The sequence below is a fragment of the Siphateles boraxobius genome, unplaced genomic scaffold (genome assembly GCF_051911475.1).
Source record: "Siphateles boraxobius isolate OS27281-9 unplaced genomic scaffold, OSU_SipBor_1 3, whole genome shotgun sequence".
Lineage (NCBI taxonomy): Eukaryota > Metazoa > Chordata > Actinopteri > Cypriniformes > Leuciscidae > Siphateles > Siphateles boraxobius.
Window position 1 is genome coordinate 5,100,466 of NW_027508919.1, and position 21,371 is coordinate 5,121,836.

Below are 21,371 nucleotides of genomic sequence, written 5' to 3' on the forward strand. Positions count from 1 at the left end.
CTCCGGAAGTGACGTATAATTATGTAGCCGTTTGTGTACGGGATTCTCATAGCGGCGCATAAAGCGCCGTTCAGTGGGGTGCGCGGATAACCTCCTTTTAGCTTAATCAGAAATAAAGTTATTCACCAGTAAATATCATGTATGATCAAGACGAAGGTATGTTTTGCCGATATACGTGCAATACTTGTTTATTTATAGTTTTATTACAGTGAGATGTGTGGTTAGATACTATAGTTTTAAGCGTTAACACAACGTTATTGGCTAACATGCTAAGGTTAGCTTTGTCGCAAATGGGCATGTTAAGAAAAACAAACTTAATATTATAATAATTCTACCTTTGTTTCTAGAACAAGTATTTAATGAGTGTCTTCCATTTTTCACCTATGTAATGCATTTGTTAGTAAGCATAATTTGTAAGCAGCAATGTTGTTTTGCACTCAGTGTATTAGCTTTAAGTAAATAACTTTTTTATCATTAATTATTGTAGATATCCAATATGATGAAGATGATGATGAAATCACCCCTGATCTGTGGCAGGAGGCCTGTTGGATTGTTATCAGGTAAAGAAAAAAACCTGTTGAATAGCTGTCATTATTGCTTTTGTACTGTAGGCTAACTTTAATTGAACCTTAATTCTATCTATCTATGCAGTATTACTTAAACTTTATTGACATTGCTTTGCTAGTTCCTTGTCACATTTCTCTTTCCAGCTCATATTTTGATGAAAAAGGTTTGGTGCGACAGCAGCTGGATTCTTTCGATGAGTTCATCCAGATGTCTGTGCAGAGGATTGTGGAGGATGCTCCACCCATTGACCTGCAGGCTGAGGCCCAGCACACATCTGGAGAGGTGGAGGAACCGGTGAGTGATTTCATGCGATGTCTGATATCATATATGTCTTTATGAGACTTTCTAAAACGAATTGACTGATTTTGATTTGATTTATATTCTGCAGCCTCGATACTTGCTGAAGTTTGAGCAAATCTACCTGTCCAAACCCACTCACTGGGAAAGAGATGGTGCTCCCTCACCTATGATGCCAAACGAAGCCAGACTCCGAAATCTCACGTAAGTGATGTCATTCAGTGTTTGAGAGCAGTTTAACCCTGTAAAGCCTGATGATCGAAATTTTTTTAACTTTTATTTATTTATTTTTTCAATGTTTTTTGTTGTGTATCATATTTGATTGATCCGGCTTTTATGGCTCATATAGTATGATATAGGAGATTATGTGGATCATACCCGAGGAGGATTTTTCTTTTTTCCGTAGAATCCAAATCAAGCAAAAACAAGAAAGTAAAATGAAAATTCTGATAGTTTATAAAAAATCAATCTACTTTCATAAAGTGCATATAGATATCAGTGGTTACTCTATATCTCCTAATAATATGTCTTAGTAAGATAGTATTTAAATGCTAAGTTTTTTTTAGCGATGGTTTATAATTTTTGTTGTGGGAGGAAAACAAACAATATATAATGCAATACAATGATGACTAGATCTACAAATAAATGCTCCTCAAAAACCTGATGTATCATTTGTTTCTCTTTGATTTTTCACATTTTGATTGACTTCTTTTAATAAAAAAATGTATGGGTAATCATGTAAAGTAAGTTACTTCAGTCCAGTGAGTGTTCATCTTGAAATATTATTAATAATATAAGTTAACTGTACAAATCAGTTAAAAGATTTCACAGTAAAAACATGTACCACAACCTGAAGGGGGTTGTTTTTAGAATTATACTAAAACGTTTTTTTACTTGCTGATACAGAATGAACTGTCAGACAACAGAAATCATGTAGTAGATTTTGTACAACATCAAAGTTTTGATCCTGTTGATAATTTCGAGACCTTATCAATTTGTGCATTAAGGCGAGACACTACAGGTGATTAGGGTAATTTTTTTAAATGGCAGATATCACCATGAAACTTTCCCAGTTGATTACCTACATTAAGATGAGAAAAAAATGTATTGGGAGTTTTCTGTAATTTAATGTTTAAATATGCAAATTAGGCATTATCTAATTAAATATGTGCTAATTTGCATACATTTTAAAAAACAAAATCTGAGAATTGGATAAATCCAGGTTCAAAATTATTTTTTCATTGTGTTCAAATATTAGATGGGGGAAAAAATTACAGAGGGATTTATGGATATCTACTTTTGTTCTCCTGTAAATCAGAATATACTGCCAATAGCCTTAAAAAATGATTTTCACCATGTTTTTTGGAATAAAATGTTATATAAATCAGGCTAGGAATAATATATTTACAAATCACTCTTTAAATGTCTTCATAATATAACTAGGTACAAGACTGGAAAGTATGGTGTGTATATAGGTGCTACTGAAGTGGAGATTTCGGACTTGGAGTAAGACAGAAAAGTCATTTTGAGAAAACGGGCTTTAAAGATTTAGCATCAGCCAATGAGATTGTGCATTTAGAGTTAAATCCCCCCTTTTACTTTCACGATTGGTTGCTGATGAAAAGGAAATGACCATATTTGGATCCGACAACATTGTACAGGAGGGGGATAGCTTTCTGGCGGGGTGTGTGATGAAAGGGCGCAGATCGCGGAGCAGAGGGATGATTTAAAACACCAACTTTTGATGAATTTCTTAAAAATCTACAGACGCAAACAGACAAAGTGTATTAAATTAAAGACCTAAATGTCTATTTCTGATTTTTTTTCACCACAAGTCTGAAAGACATGCTATTGAAGACAACTATCCCAAAATCTCAAAGTTGACCAGTGAAAAAAAAAGAAAAAGTTTTTGCCTGCCGTGTCTCGCCTTAAATACGCTATAGTAGCCTTTTATATAGCTGAATTACAGCATTCTTAAGTTGCATGTTTCAGTGTGAACTTTAAAAGTCCGACTCCCGCAGGTTTTACAAGAGCAGGCAGTGTATCTGAATGCACGCTGTGACTTGCAGGTATTCCGCCCCTCTGTATGTGGACATCACAAAGACTATCATTAAGGATGGGGAAGAGCAACAGCAGACGCAGCATCAGAAAACGTTTATAGGCAAAATTCCCATCATGCTCCGTTCCACGTACTGTCTGCTGAGCGGCCTGACGGATCGTGATCTTTGTGAGTTGAACGAATGCCCACTGGACCCTGGAGGCTACTTCATCATCAATGGTTCAGAGAAGGTTGGTTTTGTTTCAAAAACACAGAATTACTCAACATAATCGCATAATTATTTTGTTAATGAAATTATTTTTTCCTGTGCAAATAATTGGTCATTTGCAGTATTTAATAAATTGTGTTTTAAATCTTTTGAATTTTGTTTTGTTTTGATGCAATTTGTTCTGTCATTTGTCCAGGTCCTGATTGCTCAAGAAAAGATGGCCACTAACACAGTGTATGTGTTTGCCAAGAAAGACTCCAAGTATGCTTACACTGGAGAGTGCAGGTCATGTCTGGAGAACTCCTCCAGACCCACCAGCACCATCTGGGTCAGCATGATGGCCCGCGGAGGACAGGTCAGTATCTCCTGACTGTAAAAGCAAGTATTCCGCTTGCAGATTGAGCCAAGTTGTGTGGTTTTTGGATTCATGAACTATTTTTGCTCTGAATCTTGTGCATCTGTGTTTTTTCTTCTGTCCAGGGAGTTAAGAAAAGTGCCATCGGCCAGAGGATTGTTTCCACTCTGCCGTACATCCGGCAGGAAGTTCCCATCATCATTGTGTTCCGTGCTTTGGGATTTGTGTCTGATAGAGACATCCTTGAACACATCATCTATGACTTTGATGATCCTGAGATGATGGAGATGGTATGTAACCTTAAATGTCCAAATGAAGCACCCTTAGAAGTACGATTTAATTTGTAAAAATTAATGCTTATGCTTTTTTTCCCCTCCAGGTGAAGCCATCTTTGGACGAGGCCTTTGTGATACAGGAACAGAATGTGGCTCTGAACTTCATTGGCTCCAGAGGGGCTAAACCTGGTGTCACCAAAGAGAGAAGAATCAAATATGCTAAAGAGGTTTTGCAGAAGGAGGTGTTGCCACATGTTGGTGTATCAGATTTCTGCGAAACCAAGAAAGCGTATTTTCTAGGGTAAAATAGCTTTATGAGTTTGTCCTGTTGTCTTACACTTCTACATTTGTGATCCGTAAGATTTTGAAAAACATATAGTATAGAAAAAATACGGTAAAAAACCCCAAAATACAATTTAATCTGTTTAAAGTAGTGTTTTATTTTTACTGTATTTCTGATCAAAATCTTAAAATTTTGCAGTATGTTATTACAAATTAAACTCTCTTTAGTAAAGAGTGTGTGTGTATGTATGCGTGTACACTGTATACACACAAATATAAAAAAATATATATATTTTTTGTATAATGCATATACAAACTGATTGCTTTCTCTTTATTTAGTTACATGGTTCACAGACTACTGTTGGCTGCTCTGGGCAGACGAGAGCTGGATGACAGGGATCACTATGGCAACAAGAGGCTTGATCTTGCAGGACCTTTGCTTGCGTTCCTTTTCAGAGGGTTAGAATCAAAAAACCTTTCATTAAGCGTTGAAGGTGCATTAATAAAATAATGCTTGTGAATGTTTCAAGATGACATCACATCCAAAATTGAAATCTATACATCTGTGTTTTCCCCAGAATGTTCAAGAACCTGCTGAAGGAGATCAGGATCTATGCACAGAAGTTTATTGACAGGGGGAAGGACTTTAATCTTGAGCTGGCCATTAAGACCCGCATCATTTCTGACGGACTCAAGTACTCCCTGGCCACAGGCAACTGGGGGGATGTGAAGAAAGCCCATCAGGCCAGAGCTGGAGTATCTCAGGTGATGCGCTTTACTTCAGTTTATGTCTGTTTACCTATTTGTCCTTATTTTGCTTTACTATGTACAGATGCATACATTTATTAAACCTTTTTTGCTAACAGTTTACACACTATCCTCATTGACTTTATTTTGTTTATAGGTGTTGAACAGGTTGACTTTCGCCTCCACTCTTTCCCATCTGCGCCGCGTAAACTCGCCTATAGGACGAGACGGCAAGCTGGCCAAACCCAGGCAGCTTCATAACACACTGTGGGGCATGGTGTGCCCTGCGGAGACCCCAGAGGTAGGACCCTTGAACTCTAGTATGCATGAGAATGTCAGCTCAAGTTTTCAGTGAGGTGGAGTGTAATTGCTGAAGGTAATCAAGATGGAGTGTAATTGTTTTGTTGCAGGGCCATGCTGTAGGTTTGGTAAAGAATCTAGCTCTCATGGCTTACATCTCTGTGGGATCTCAGCCGTCCCCCATCCTGGAATTCTTGGAGGAGTGGAGCATGGAGAACCTGGAGGAAATCTCCCCGGCTGCTATTGCAGAGTGAGTGTCATCCTGTTCTATAGGGGGCAGCACCACACTATTGAAATCGACACGCTTTACAAGTGAAACATTTTGTGATTGCGCAATGCTGTTCATATTTTTTTTGTGCTGTTTTTTTTGTGTAAATCTTTATTGAATTTATACAATTTAATTTGTGTTTGTTCCTTTAGTGCAACTAAGATTTTTGTGAACGGTTGCTGGGTGGGTATTCACAAAGACCCTGAGCAGCTGATGAACACTCTACGGAAGCTGAGGAGACAGATGGACATCATTGTGTCTGAGGTGTGACATCTCTTTTCCCTGTTTTTGTTTTTGCACCACTTCAGTTTAACATTGATTTCGTGTACAGCACCTAATTGTGATCTTGTATTCATCATGGTCCAGGTGTCAATGATCAGAGATATTCGTGAGAGGGAGATCAGGATCTATACAGACGCTGGCAGGATCTGCCGCCCGCTGCTTATTGTGGAAAAACAGAAACTTCTGCTTAAGAGACGACACATTGACCAGCTCAAAGAGAGAGAGTACAACAACTACAGGTAAATACATATGTGAAGAATAGCATCTTAGACTGGTTTCAGATTCTTCCTGTTCCTCTATAACAGAGTATGTGTCTCCTGTGTAGTTGGCAGGATCTGGTAGCCAGTGGTGTGGTTGAATATATTGACACACTAGAGGAGGAAACTGTAATGTTGGCCATGACCCCCGATGACCTTCAGGAGAAGGGCGTGGCTTATTGCTCCACCTACACGCATTGTGAGATCCACCCGTCCATGATTTTGGGTGTCTGTGCATCCATTATTCCTTTCCCTGATCACAACCAGGTACCACCCCATATAATACTCATTTACAACATGCAGTATTGTGGATATATTAACATTTGAGAGAATTTTAACATCTCCAACCCCAAATTTGATATTTCATTTTAAAACTGAAAGTATAACTATTTGTAACTGAAGAACTTGCATAATATAGTGTCTAAATGATGCACTCTCCTGTTTACAGTCTCCCAGAAACACGTACCAGTCTGCTATGGGTAAACAAGCCATGGGAGTTTACATCACCAACTTCCATGTGCGAATGGATACCCTGGCACATGTGCTCTACTACCCCCAGAAACCCTTAGTCACGACTCGTTCTATGGAGTATCTACGTTTCAGAGAGCTGCCGGCAGGTAATCTATTTCTTACATTAAACAGTAGTGCTGCATCCGTTTCTCCACTTCCATTCAAAGGTTTGGAGTTAGTAAGATTATTATTATTATTTTTATTTTTTTTTTAAATAAAGAAATTAATACTTTCATTTAGCAAGGACATGTTAAATTGATCAAAAGTGACAGTAAAGACATTTATAAAGTTACAAAAGATTCCCATTTCAAATAAATGCTCTTTCATCAAGTAACATTGAAAAAAAGTATCACTCTTTCCACAAAAATAAGAAGCAGCTCAACTTTTTTCAACATTGATTATAAGAAATGTTTCTTGACCACCAAATCAGCATATTAGAATGATTGCTGAAGGGTCATGTGACACTGGAAATTTCTCACACATCACAATTTCTGTGATGGCTGTTGCCATTACATAAATTATTAAATTTTATTATAAAAGTTATTTTTACAATATTACTTTTTTACTGTATGTTTACCAAATAAATGATTAAGAGACTCAAAAAACAAATGTCACCAACCTCAAACTTTTGAACAGTAGTTTATCAATGATTCAGACATCATTTAACCTCAAAAACTGTATGTATGCAAATTTTTTCTTAAAAGGTATCAATTCCATTGTGGCTATTGCATCATATACTGGATACAATCAGGAAGATTCTGTCATCATGAACCGTTCGGCTGTGGATCGTGGATTCTTCAGGTATCTGATTCTAGAATTTAGCTTTCAAAATCAATGTGAAACTATGCTTAATTTCTTTTCACAAAGTTCAAGTTTTGATTAAACTGTCTGTTATCTCAGGTCTGTGTTCTACCGCTCGTACAAGGAACAGGAATCTAAGAAAGGCTTTGACCAGGAAGAGATCTTTGAGAAACCCACCCGAGAGACCTGTCAAGGTGCAGTTCTAGTGATTTTACTCTTCTCTTCATCCTAGGAAGTGACAATGCAGCATATTTGTAGCATTAAATATTTTTTCTGTCCTCTACGGCATGAAGCAACAAAATATATTATATTTGTCTACATTTGTGGTCCAATGAGTTTGAATATCTTGTGCAATGCTGTTGATATTTGCTGAAAATCTTTAGATTAAAATGGAGATGTGATTTATTGCTTGATGTTTTATTACATCATGGTGTTACAGAACCTTTCTGCAAGCTATGTGTTCTTACCATTTCTGTTTCTTTTTTCTCTAAAGGCATGCGACACGCCATCTATGACAAGTTGGATGACGATGGTTTGATTGCTCCCGGTGTGCGTGTGTCTGGTGAGGACGTCATTATTGGCAAAACCGTAACTCTTCCCGAGAATGATGATGAGCTGGATAGCACCAACCGTCGCTACACGAAGAGAGACTGCAGCACGTTCCTGCGCACCAGCGAAACCGGAATCGTTGATCAAGTCATGGTTACACTAAACCAGGAGGGCTACAAGTTTTGCAAAATTAGAGTATGTACTGATTTGAATCTGAATGAATAATTTTTTTTAATCAATCTTGAACGAATATTTCACTCAAACATGAACATTATTTACCCTCAGTATGTTCCAAACCCAAATGCTGCTGTTTTTTTCTTTTAAAGATCAACATAAAGTTTGTTTTTTAATAAACAGTTTTACTGCAGATGCATAAATGTAATTTGTCTTGTGCAGGTCCGTTCAGTTCGTATACCACAGATCGGAGACAAGTTTGCCAGTCGTCACGGTCAGAAGGGTACCTGCGGTATCCAGTACAGACAAGAGGTAAGTGTACACTACCATTGGGTTCGGTACGATTTTTATTTTTTTTATTTTATGCTCACCTAGGCTGCATTTATTTGATGAAAAATACAACAAATACTGTAAAATATATTCCGAATTAAATTAACTGTTTTCTATTTTAATACATTTCAAAATGTAATTTATTAAAATTTTCAGCATCATTACTCTATTCTTAGGTGTCACATAATCCTTCAGAAATCTGATTTGATGCTAAAGGTACTTTGAAATTAATGTTCAAACAAGCAGCGTTTAAAAAAAAAAAAAATCTTTTGTAACAAATGTTTACTGTGATTTTTTTAATCAATTTAATGCATCCTTGCTGAATAAAAGTATTAGTATTTTTAAAAAGTCTTACTAATTCAAAACTGGTGTAATGAGAGATGTAAGTTGTGGTGCTCATTTTTAATGTAATCAAGATGAATGTGTATGCTTTTGCTAGCTTTGTTTAGACTAGCCTGCAGTTGAAGGTTTGTACACAGGATGTGGCTCTTAAACAGCTTATGATAGCATAGACTCTTACAGCTGAAGGCATTGTAAACAGTCACTATGAAACCCAAACGCAGATGCAGTGTGTGTCTGACCTGAGCTTTGATTTTTCTTCTCTTTAGGACATGCCATTCACATGTGAAGGAATTACCCCAGATATCATCATAAACCCTCACGCCATCCCCTCCAGAATGACAGTCGGCCATTTGATCGAGTGTCTGCAAGGCAAGGTAAACATACACATACACATACATATATATATATATATATATATATATATATACACACACAAAACAAAGATGTTTTATGCCTATTAATGCACATGTACTTCTTGGTAAGCCTTTACAATAAATTCCCATTACTTAATGTTAGTTAAATGCATTAATTAACAAATAACAATGAGCAATACGTTTGTTACAGTATTTAATAATCTTTGTTAATGTTAATAAAAATACAACTGGTCATTTATTATTTCTTATCTCATGTCCATTAAATATCAACAGAGATAAATTTGATTGTAAAAATCTATTAGTAAATGCTGAAATTAACATAAGTTTTTTTCCATTGTTCATGTTCTTTAATGCAGTTAATGATTTTTTTTGTGTAAATTATTTTAACAAAACTAAGATGTTATATGCCTTTTAATCTTTAACTACAACCATTTCTAACTCAAACGTCTAGTACAAAACTTTTTCTAAGTAATAGTTTTCTAATCTTTTTTTTATTTGTTAAATTTTTAGACTGATTTGAACCAATAATTAATGAGTTTGAGACTTGATTTCAGTCTTTGTGAGTGATAACTCATAAGAGCCAATTGTTTAGAAATCAAACTATATACTAGTCGTCATACTTTAGCATGCAATTCAACCATCAATTGAAAGAGGTGTTAACTAACCATAATTCTGTTCCATTAAACTGAATAAGAACCAATTCTTGATTCACAACCCTAGTCATTTGTGTGTTAAATATGCAGCAGTTCAGAACACTGTATTTCCTTTTCCGTTCAGGTGTCTGCTAACAAAGGAGAGATTGGTGATGCCACGCCATTCAACGATGCTGTGAACGTACAAAAGGTCTCCAACCTGCTGTCAGAATATGGTTACCATCTGAGAGGCAATGAGGTGAAGAGCTCCTACCTGCTAATGTGGCAGTCCACGCAAAAATGAACGTTCTGTCATCATTTACTCACCCTTGTGTAGTTCTAAACCTGTTTAACTTTCTCCTGTGGAACATAGAAGATATTTTGAAGAATCTTGGTAACCAAACAGTTTCGGTTCCCATTGACTTCAAAATAACATCTATGTTCCCACCTAAGAAAGAAAGTCATACAGGTTTGCAATGACGTGAGGCTGTGTAAATGACGTAATTTTTATTTTTAGGTGGACTATTCCTTTGAGGATGCATTAGATGTGTTGAAACGTGGTTCTAATGGTAGTATTTGTTATTGCAGGTTTTGTATAATGGCTTCACTGGCCGTAAGCTCACCTCACAGATCTTCATCGGACCCACATACTACCAGCGTCTAAAGCACATGGTGGACGATAAAATCCACTCCAGGGCCCGTGGTCCAGTCCAGATCCTCAACAGACAGCCCATGGAGGGTAGATCACGGTGAGACGACAGCACTATTATGTTAGCAATTTTTTGTGTAAATCACCTTTCAGATCTTAACTGTTTTCTTTCCTCCAGTGATGGTGGGCTGCGTTTTGGAGAGATGGAACGTGACTGTCAGATCGCTCACGGTGCCGCTCAGTTCCTAAAAGAGAGGCTTTTCGAGGCCTCTGATCCGTACCAGGTCCACGTCTGCAACCTGTGCGGCCTCATGGCCATCGCAAACACCCGCACGCACACGTATGAGTGCAGGGGCTGCCGCAACAAGACACAGGTGAGTAACCGCTAATATCCGGTCTTACTGGGTCAAGTTATCTTTCAAACCCACCCCTTTCTCACAATATACTACAAACTTGCATTCAGATCTGCCTCAATCTGATCAACAGTAATGGATTGAACCAAGACCCTGCCCTACAATTTCTTTTTTGATAATCATTTTCACTCAGTTAATCACTATACAGAAGAAAAGATCTGTCTCTACTTCTCTATTATTTTATTGAGACTTTAAAGGCTCAAGGATGGTTTTTGGTTCAATTCCCACAAATAGGAAGCCATGAGCTTTTACTTTAAATGGTGTAATGAGCATATTATAGGACTCATATACAAGATATTAAAATGAGCTCTTTCATGACCCCTTCCTCTGCTCTGTTCTGTCAGATCTCCCTGGTGAGGATGCCGTACGCCTGTAAGCTCTTATTCCAGGAGCTGATGTCTATGAGCATTGCCCCACGGATGATGACCAGCTAAACGGCCACACAGATGAATAATGGAAAATGGGAACCAGGAGCAAATCATAGTGAAAATGATTTTGAATGGATCCCAACAGCACTTCCTGCGGTAGCTGCTGGGCTTCTGAACTTTTTGTGTTTTCGTTGTTTTTAATATGTTGTTATAGTTCTGAAACAGGTGTTTTGGCTGTTCAACCTAAAATAAAATAAAGCTTTTTTTTTTTTTAAATAAAAAAAATGATGTGCTCAAGATTTAATTGCTTAGTTTTTTGCACAGACTCCACAAACTCCATGCGTCTCAAAGTACATATTTATTCATTAGTGGTATACAAATATCAAAACATACAAACAAATGCATTAGATGCTCAGACTTTTAGAGGACAACACTTAATTCTACTGCAGTTTAGGAACCAACAGATTAGAAGGAAGTCTATAGCAGTGATAAATGAGCTGTTAATACTTAAAACCCAGAAACTTAATCTAAACCTCTGAACTACAGTATTTGTGATTTGTTCAGTGAACTTGTCATATGATGTCATAAGCTGAAAAGTGTCTTTTTTTTTCTCTGTCGGTTTCATTTAATTTATCTTTTGTTTTAACTTCTTTTTTTTGCATTTAAAGGCGGATAATATAAGTGAGCTTTAAATTTTCATATATAGTTAAAAATAATGAAACATTTACCTATGGATCATAGCCTTCAATGAAGTTAGATTTGTGGCCCTTTATTGCAAACATTTTGGGCAACTCTGATTTAGATTACGTGGTCTTAAAAGTTTTTTTGTTTGTTGAATTTTGAAGGAACTTTATCCAAAAGTTTGTGCACAAATACAGTTGACGTTCAAAACAAGTTGTTCATTCAGCACCATAGACATCAATCAAAAACAAAAAAGAAAAATAAAGAAATAAGTACAATATTTGTACCCGCCAAAACACGCAAAGCATGCATATAAGTGAAGACGAGATATTGCAGTGCCTCAAATGCATTCAGTATACATGCCTGAATGTTTGCATGGAAATATGTATGAGCGAGAGTAGGAAAATCAATCTTATGGTCGTCCCGGTCGGCGCTTTACAGTATCGAAGTTGTTCTGTGGGCAGACAGATTGTAAAGTGAGTTAAAGAATACAAGAGGAGAAATGTCGGGGACAGTTCTTTTGCAAGTGTGCCTGAACAACTTCTATAGAATAAAGTGCCCACGTGCGAGTTGCTGTTTGTGGTTCAGGCGGTGTGTGTGAGCAGTGATTACACTAGATGCTACGTGCTTGTCCTCAGTGCACAGACGTAGTGCGATTCATCATCTCAGTCGGAGTCCACGTCCTCTTACAGCTCGCTCACCTTCACTGCATACAAACAGACAATAGACACCAATGACAATGAAGTCTTACAGTTTTTTAGTTTGCTGCACAAAAATAATTATTGTAGTTCATATAACTTGTGTGCTATATTCCAAATCTTATGTGTGAGGAACAGATTACGATTTAAGGAGTGTTGTTTTAGTATTATTTATGCTATTATAGTAGGCCTATGTATTAATAATTTGAATTTCATTTTAGTTTTAGTTGTCATGACAACTCTCAGAGTGTTTGGCATGGCCATGGATATGACAATGTGCACTGCAACTACTACAGTAAATGCTGACCAAGTATCTGATGGTTGATTAGTATGAAGGTAAATTAGTAGCAAAACTCGAGAGCACGTAGATGTGAATTTGAGAACTTGTACAATTAATATTCGTACTTGTACGCTAAACTGTACACTCACAGCTTCAATGTGAAAACCTGTAAAATAAAAATGTGAACTTGAACGCTGAGATTTGCACTCGCACTTCTCAAATCTGTCACAGCAAGGTCAAATTTCGCGCCTTGACTTTTGCTACTCTTTTCGCAATGTACAGTATTAGGCGCAAAACTGACTTGTGCACTTGCAAATCAGTGGCGGCGAGAGAGGAAGGGGAGCGGGAGCGGGGGTGTTCAAAGGAGCCGTTTTATTGGTTGGCCCCTATCCAATGAAATAGGACTTCTGTTATACGTGATGATGTCACGAAACCTGGTTTGCATGTACAAATCTTTGTATATTTATTGTTGCATTAAAAAAATAAAGATCTGAAACGCTAACATAGCTTAATGCATTAGACTGATATTAAAAGAAATAAATGATATGATCAAACTCAGTAAACAACACCATACTAATAATGCTTACTATGCACAGAAAAGCAGATCAGCACAGAATATGAACGCAATGCATTTAATTAAGACAGTGGTATGAAAAGACCAAACTCAGGAAACCACATGCCTACTAATAAAGCATAGAAAAGCAAATGAGCACATAATATGAACGCAACGCGTTTAATTGTACGTTAAGCATTTCCCTCATATAGAAAACCAAGAAAACGCTTCATGAGGCTTAATGGATCGACAGTTAAAAAAATAAAAAAACACAATGTGTTATTATTAATAAAACTGCAGGCAGCAGGTTTATTTGCACTTAACAAATATTTGCTTTCTTTCGTCATATTCTGGGCTCATTGGCTTTTCTGTACAGGCTTAATTAGTATGGTGTTAACTGAGTTTGATAATATCAATTATTTCTTTTAATATTTTTTATTTATTTATATTAAATGCTCGTAAAAGAAAACAACAACAACAACAACAACAAACAAACACAAAAAACATCAACAACAATTATTGTCATTGTCATAAAATAATACAACAGAATCCTTCAGTCCAGATTAAGTTCCGTGAGTCTTTTTAATCCATAATTGCCAAGTCCTTAAACGCAGCCACTGTACTTATAGCTTTTCAATTTTTTGAGAACTCAACAGATACAAAATACATTTTCATTTCAAGTTTAAATCTTAAAAAAGAGGATTGCACTTAGAAAATGTACATTTGTGAATGTGAAATTTAGCTAACAGAAAAATAAGGTTTATAAAATAAATATCACTTTTCTTTTCACATTCATGAAAACCAAAAAATACATTTCTATATGTAAATTCAAAGTTAGGATTCACATAACATTCGATAAAATCACAAATGTCACACCAAAATGTCACTGTGAGAGAGCAGTTCCAAAATAAATGTAAAGAAGTTTCAGGTTTCTCTAAACAGAATGAACAGAGGGTATTACTATCATTCTTAAGTATTTTGAGAGAACACTTATCTGGATAAAAGCTCTGAATTAACTTAAACGTAATTTCTCTTATTTTGTTAGTTATCAGGTATTTGTGAGGTAATGTCCAAACTTTTTCCCAGGGAATGTCACTTACAAAACCTTTCCAGTAAGAAATTACATATGGCATAGAAACATATCTTCCTGTAACAAGACTCAAATTTTCTTATTGTTTTTTGATTTACTTCTTCAGCCACAATTGCAAACTCTTTTGGAGTAACAGGAATCCCATACTTTACCAAGAACTCAGAATAATTACAATTTGAACCATTTTGATTGAAAAGTTGTGATACAAAAATAATTCAATTTTTAAACCAACTATCAAAGAAAATAGATTTATGTTTATACAGTAGGTCCTTATTATTCCAAATTATATAAGAGTGAGTTGTAAAATTGTTTAAAGATGAGGGACCAAGCTAATAACATTTGCCTATGAAAAAGAGATAATTTGATAGGGATTTTCATTATGTTATAATTACAGGTTAATAAACCCCCTAGTTTAGAAAAAATATATCACTTTTAATATCAGTCCATCACACACAGGTTCCGTGACATCATCACGTATAACAGAAGTCCTATTTCATTGGCTAGGGGCCAACCAATAAAACGGCTCCTTTGAACACCCCCGCTCCCGCCCCCCTTCCTCTCTCGCCGCCACTGATTTGCAAGTGCACAAGTCAGTTTTGCACCAAATATATTGTCAAAAGTCAAGGCGCGAAATTTGAACTTGCAGTGACAGATTTGAGAAGTTGCAAGTGCCTACTTGAGGCTGTACTGCGAATTTGAATGTTAGAAGAAGTGAAAAATTGTATTAAAAGTTTGTGTCTGTCATTGTATTTTTGTGAATGGCATTTTACACATTTGTGACTGCTTGTCTGCAGCTTCAAATTCAGAATACAGGTTTGTGACTATTGTCTGCAAGTGCAAATCTCAGCGTTCAAGTTTACATTTTCATTTTACAGGTTTACACATCGGAGCTGTGAGTGTAAATATTTGCGTACAAGTACGAATATTTATTGTACAAGTTCTCAAATTCACATCTACGTGCTCTCGAGTTTTGCTACTAATTTACCTTCATAGATTAGCGAGCTCATTGGCTACTGATACAGCAGGAACCAATCAGCTGTGCCCTATAGAGCATGCCTTAAGTGTAGCAACATGTTGATTGACTGAAAACCAGAGAATGTTCCTTAGCAAGTTGATTTATGGGGTGTTGCAATGTAAAAGTAGAAACTTGTCACTGCAAGGGCCACAAAAACACAGCTCGGCATGATGGGACATGTTCAATACATGTGCAGCACACATTCTCTACTAATGCAAATGTCTTTATATGTATCCTAAAGCATGCAGTAGGTGCAAATGGAACAATTTATTGCAGGTAAGTCAACTGCGGTTCAACTGCACTCACTCACCCTTCTTGGGAGGAATGTCATTGATGGAATCCACCACGTGGATGATGCCCACAGCCGATGCCTCGCCCTTGATGTTGCTGGCGTGACACTCGTAGGAGCCGTCCTCATCCTTGGTAAGAGGAGATATCTGCAACAGATGGCCATCAGTCGTAGTTTTCATCCAATCTGTTCTGAATGTTTCGATAAGTGCAGAGAATTCCAAACAATTGTAACTTGAGATGAGCCTACGCTTTCGGAGCAGCTCTGCCAATAAATGCTGTAACGGTTTTGTGTTGCGCAATAAACATCACTCGTAACTTGTAGCAGAAAGCTAGTAGTTATATGTGGAAAGATAAGCTAAGAGTTTATATTTAGTTCAAAAACATACTTACTAGGACCCAGCCAGTAACCTCATGTTTTTCCGGGCCTCCGCGGGTCTGGACGGCCAGGTTGTCTTTGTCTCCTGGGAGCGGCACATACTTTCCTTTTCTGTCAGATACCTACGAGAATCACAACAGCCATAAAGAGCTTTACTGAAACACTCTGTGGGTTAATGCAGAACAAATTTCACCGTATAAATCTCTAAACACATGATTTTGCAGCAAATTACAGCTTGTTTGCTCTGTGGTTATGCGTGATTAAGTTTCACCAGACTCTACAAGAAGAAATGTTTCATTTGTACAGAAAAGCAGTGTTTTTTTTTCTCTAAACCATAACCACATGTGGAACCAGACACAATAAATCTTAAACCAGATGAAGTATTGCAGTTGTATATGCTGCCATGATAAACAACAGCCATCTGAAATCAGGATAGTTCACCCAAAAATGTAAATTCTGTCATTCTGTCATTTACTTACCCTCAAGTTGTTCCAAAGCTGTGTGAATTTCTTTCTTCTGCTGAACACAAAAGAAGATATTTTGAAGATTTTTTGGGTGAACTATTCCTTTAAACTCAGGGCCATTTAGGTTTGGAAATGCTTAACATGTGGTGAATGGGGAATTAAACTGATATTCTGAGATAAGGCTTACTTAAGTTAGGTCTAAAACACTGTAAAATGCTTCTATTTTGAATTTTTCTAATTAAATAAACATTTTTCATTGGACATTATATTATCTGCATATCAATTTCTGTGGAAAAAATATGATCTGAATTCTTAATAATAATATTTTTTATTAGTAGTAATATTAGTGTTGTTGTTATTATTAATAATAGAAATATAATGCTAATTATTATTATTGTTGTATGTGATGACAATATTAAATGCGAATAGATCTTAACTTTCAAAATCCTCTGACTCTTTCTCTTTTCTGTCCACCAGACTTAGTTTTTATTGCTTAAACTTTTTAATCTCTTTCCTTGATCTCAAGTTTTTGAGTGAGCGTGGGTCTACAGTGCTTCATCGCTGTAATAAAAATATCCCTGGGCCTCTCAGTCTGAGGCAAGGGTGAAATTCTTTAGCCAGAAAATAATCTAGTTTCCACTTTTAATGAAGCATGACTAACCTGATCATCAGAAACCCCATAAGTAAATACAGCCCACATTACTTCAAGTTGAAATAACTTTTTTAACTTAATTTATGGATAGAAAATATGAGTTAGAGCAAACAATTATTTTTAAATACTACTATTTCCCAGGGTTTCAGGTTTCCTGTAGCTGAGAGGGGTTAATTATGAGCTTTTTGCTTTTTCCAGGGAAATCGCCTCGTTATTTTTTGCATCCGGTTATCCGCTGTGGCTTTTAATATAAGTGACTCTAGACCCAGTACAAAGGAGAATCCAGTCCCATGAAATTCTTTAATTCTATCTTTAAGGAGAAATCCTGTCTAGAATGGAAAAATGTGATAGCTGATGACATGCTTGATAAAGTGCTTCCTGCCCTGACCCCTCCCCTGTTTGTGGTGCTATTGTTTCTGTGCTGTGTTATTCATAGAGGTGGACATCCTTTGACATATCAGTACACACAAACACATCCTTCCTCTTTTCCATATGAGACTTGGGCCTGTGCTATAGGATCTGATACATGAAAAAATAACAGCTCTCATACGTAACTTAAAAAAGCAATATAGAAAGATTCACTGCCTTTTTTTCAATGTATTCACTACCTTTCTCCAGGTGAGCACTGGTGTTGGTATCCCAGTGGCTTCACAGCTTAGGAAGACCTGTGAACCTGTCACGTTCCAGACCTCGCCAGGAGCTGTCACTATAACCGGTCCTGCATTGGACATGAATGACACAAAATGATTTAGAAGTTGCATATTATATAATTATCATGCCACACTTAGGTTATCAGCATGTCTGGTAGAGTGAGGAATTCTGGGACAGAGTTTGCACAATAAAGTGACGGAGAAATTGTAATATAGACAATGACCTTGTTGTTCCTAAAGGAATAGTTCTCTCAAAAATGAAAAAAAAGAGTGTCAAAATGACTTTTTATTCCCTTTCTACACAACATTATGAATTTTGAATTCATTCCGACATTCATTCCGAAGTGGATTGAAGCGGAATTTGCGATTGTCTTTTTCCCCCTATTGTGACGTAGGTCTTCTGCAGTGTCCAAAAGTGATGTCTGGAAGGAATATTTTTTTTATTCTACAAGTTTGATTAAACAATAAAAATATGATATATATAAAGTCAGACATTGTGAGATAAAAGTTTGCAAGAACATTTTTAATTTTTTTATTTCGTAGTGGAAACAGGCTTCCATTCCATCTAGTGTCTGATTCATTTACTGTATTAAAAATGACTTCAGATGACATTAGTGCTAAAATATAAAATTATAAAAATAATTCTAACTCTAATCAGTATTTCTTGTCCACAAGTTTATTTACGCTCTTATCCCTTAATTTTAATATTATCCCTCTGAGTCATTATACAATCAACACTAAAATATGCAAATGCCTCAAGTATGAAATAATGCGATATGTAGACCTACTGTTAAACTTGCAAGAACACCACATGGACTGAGATTACTTTAGTGTGAGATAATGTCTTGTGCCCACAGGATTCTCATCCATACAAGCAAACAACAACAAAAACTGCAATATGTTTAGCCTACATTTAGCCACCTTAATTAAAACTTGTCCTACTGTAAACTGGACAAACAAGTTATAAAGTATAAATGTTAGACAAAGATTCTCAATTTCATTGAACTTTATTATTACCTCACATGCTCTGTGAATCAATGACGGTTTATTGAAACCTCCCCTTACTAAACAGGGAAAAACAGATCTAACCTTATTTCATATAATTGTACAGTAAAATGCTTTCAAATATACTGTTTTTATAAGTAAAAAAAGAACAAATCATTTTATAATGTGTGACAAGTCGTAAACTGACATTCTCAGAATTCCATGTGACACTTGACATTTGATGGCTTTTCATTTGAATAATTATATTTCTTCTTAGTTGTTTTTATCAGTTAGGCTATGGAGTTTTATGTTACACCTTATGTTGTTAAATGAATGATAATTACATTATTTTAGCCACAGCTAACAGCCTTGTTTTTTTCCATATCCTCTGGCTCTTTTAATCCCATGCCAGAATGCAGTTATAATGAATTATATGCAGGTTCACTGATTCAAGCGGTCTGACTTTGCTTTAAAGCAACAGTCTGCCTGTGTGTTTTGCTAAACGAGACGTTGCCATCTGATCAGGGCTGATCTGCCTTTTCACTATTGAAAATCCACCCGAGAGGCTGGAATTTCAGACATGTCTGTTCAGGGATAGGAGAACGTTACCACCCTGTATGAAAACAATGGCCTCTGGCCTGTTCCGCTGCCTTAATACACACTGTCAATGTAGGTATGTCATTATGTGTGTGATTCAATTTATTTGTCCCGGGGAGAAAGTGCAGGACATCAGTACAGGTCAGTGTATTAGAGATCCCGGGAGAAAAGAAACCTAAACACAAGCACATGACAGCTGAATCATGTGAGCGATTGGATCGAAGGGCATTAACAAGACAAAAATTAATCTAAAGTAGCAAAGTTGTTGACGCAGCTGTGCAGAAAGGCCAGCATTTCATTTCTCTGCACATACAATCTGATCCTTGTATCAGGCCTCACGGTCAAATTGTACACTCGATTAGGCCTAAATGAAAAACTGAACTTTAAATGGCTGCGGGTCGTTACTTCAAAACACTAAATGTTCTTACATAAACAGTGAGCCATTATAATTTTCATTACCATAGGCACATGATGTTTTTTTTTGCTTCTGGTTTGGGGCCAAATAGTTGTCAAATAAAGATGAATTGACCAACATCACTGTATACAACATTTGTCAACAGTTTACAGTGGCCCCGAAACATTTTCGGACGCTTAAATCACACCCATGAAAATGTCTGAATTCCATTGCGTCACATAAATACATCATGCATTACATCCATTGCATGCACTAACTTTGTGTTATACGTAAAGACTCATATCAAAACAGCAGAATCTGAAATTGGAATTGTGACTTTTGTCCTCCATTATCAGGGCGAGTTGTCACATGTGCTTGTAAATGTTATAAATTATACAGTTTTTAAATAATAATAATTAAAAATTAGTAGGCTATGATACCATTTATACATTTGCTGTTTCCTCATGATTTGTTTCACTGTTGAGCTAATAATATAGGCTTCCAACTGACAGGCTCCATTCTGACAACTTTCCACGGGTTCACAGCCATTGCATGTTGTCACAAACATATTTTTCCCTAGGCACTATGAAAATATTCAAGGGTTATTTTGACTGTATATGTGACTAAATATACATTTATATATAGCTAGCCTATATATAAATATTTACCGGAATAAAATTGTGACAACGAACCCGGAATCCCAAAGCCCATGATATTTATAACTTTCATGACATATCTATCCACATGCACTTCTACTGATAAGCATTATTTAATGTAAACATTTTAATTATTTAATCAAGTTATTAAAGTGTTCAGGCTCTTATAATGTGAAAGAATCTCACCTTGAGCGCATTTGCCCTTGTTCTGAATCTTAATCTCGGTTTTTTTCTCCTTCACTGCTTTCACACTTGCTTCTTTGAGCGCACAGCCGCTGTTATAGTTGACGCCATCATTGCCGCACACGGGATAGTTGCTCTTGCACACGCAGACCCCTGATTTAGTCTTCGTGTCTTTGTCGCTGTTGACGCACTCGAGTCCGGACGCGCAGCGCTTGGCCGAGGGTCCGCGTCCCCCGCACGGGTCTCCCGCTCCAGACGCGCAGAGCTGGCAGCAGCCGCACGCGTCCAACAGCGCCCCGGATGAGCAGCCCTCGGCCGGCAGCGGAGAGCACTTACTCGGGTCGCAGGTGCCGCAGCTGCGGGGCAGCCGGTCGGCTGAAGACACCGCGAACAGTGTTAATAGCAGAAAGCAGAGCATGGTGAGATGTGGAGGGTCTCAGGCTGTTTCAGAGTCTGCTGCTTCTCTCTGCTTGGGATGGAGGTACTAAAACCCGCCCAGCAGGGACATAAACTTACAATAACACAAAGTAAACACCCTCCTTTTTTTGGCAATGATTTTGGAAGCTCATTTACATTTCGTGGTTCTATTGTTATTATTTGTGATATAGAGGAATGGATTGGTCTTTCTGATGGATTTAGCTAGATGAGAAGTTTTTGGTGATTGCTAGGGTATTTTGGATAGTTGGTAGGCTGTCAAATGATCCCACTTTCAAGTATGTGACAGATATATTATATGAATAAATAAATATTTATTTAATGTAAATATAA

At 36.8% G+C, this 21,371-nt stretch overlaps 2 protein-coding genes across 2 annotated transcripts; one reads left to right on the top strand and one right to left on the bottom strand.

The window, feature by feature from the left end:
- The first annotated feature begins 23 nt into the window (after window positions 1-23).
- polr2b (RNA polymerase II subunit B) lies at window positions 24-11,336 on the top strand. Its single transcript, XM_077247535.1, has 25 exons — window positions 24-156; window positions 488-560; window positions 711-861; window positions 956-1,068; window positions 2,934-3,153; window positions 3,328-3,486; window positions 3,612-3,776; window positions 3,866-4,062; window positions 4,383-4,502; window positions 4,622-4,808; window positions 4,948-5,091; window positions 5,201-5,340; window positions 5,511-5,622; window positions 5,725-5,879; window positions 5,966-6,164; window positions 6,346-6,514; window positions 7,112-7,208; window positions 7,308-7,402; window positions 7,702-7,952; window positions 8,154-8,243; window positions 8,870-8,977; window positions 9,755-9,868; window positions 10,198-10,358; window positions 10,437-10,632; window positions 11,016-11,336. Exons 1-25 carry the CDS (start codon window positions 138-140, stop codon window positions 11,103-11,105), a joined length of 3,525 nt encoding a protein of 1,174 aa, XP_077103650.1. The 5' UTR covers window positions 24-137; the 3' UTR covers window positions 11,106-11,336.
- Window positions 11,337-11,378: 42 nt separating this feature from the next.
- On the bottom strand, window positions 11,379-21,153 carry igfbp7 (insulin-like growth factor binding protein 7). Its single transcript, XM_077247542.1, has 5 exons — window positions 20,607-21,153; window positions 17,748-17,857; window positions 16,038-16,145; window positions 15,667-15,793; window positions 11,379-12,426 (listed from the first exon to the last, which is right to left on the bottom strand). The coding sequence occupies exons 1-5, from the start codon at window positions 21,019-21,021 to the stop codon at window positions 12,407-12,409; spliced, it is 780 nt and encodes a 259-aa protein (XP_077103657.1). The 5' UTR covers window positions 21,022-21,153; the 3' UTR covers window positions 11,379-12,406.
- Window positions 21,154-21,371: the final 218 nt, after the last annotated feature.

Bases quoted from the DNA above. Each gene is read 5' to 3' on its own strand.
- polr2b (XM_077247535.1), top strand. The intron at 5,623-5,724 runs GTGTGACATCTC...ATCATGGTCCAG, and splicing joins TGGACATCATTGTGTCTGAG to GTGTCAATGATCAGAGATAT. The intron at 7,403-7,701 runs GTGCAGTTCTAG...TTTTCTCTAAAG, and splicing joins CACCCGAGAGACCTGTCAAG to GCATGCGACACGCCATCTAT.
- igfbp7 (XM_077247542.1), bottom strand. From the start codon at position 21,021: ATGCTCTGCTTTCTGCTATTAACACTGTTCGCGGTGTCTTCAGCCGAC. The intron at 17,858-20,606 runs GTGAGATTCTTT...TGTCCAATGCAG, and splicing joins CAAGGGCAAATGCGCTCAAG to GACCGGTTATAGTGACAGCT. The intron at 12,427-15,666 runs GTGAGTGAGTGC...GTTTGTATGCAG, and splicing joins TGACATTCCTCCCAAGAAGG to TGAAGGTGAGCGAGCTGTAA.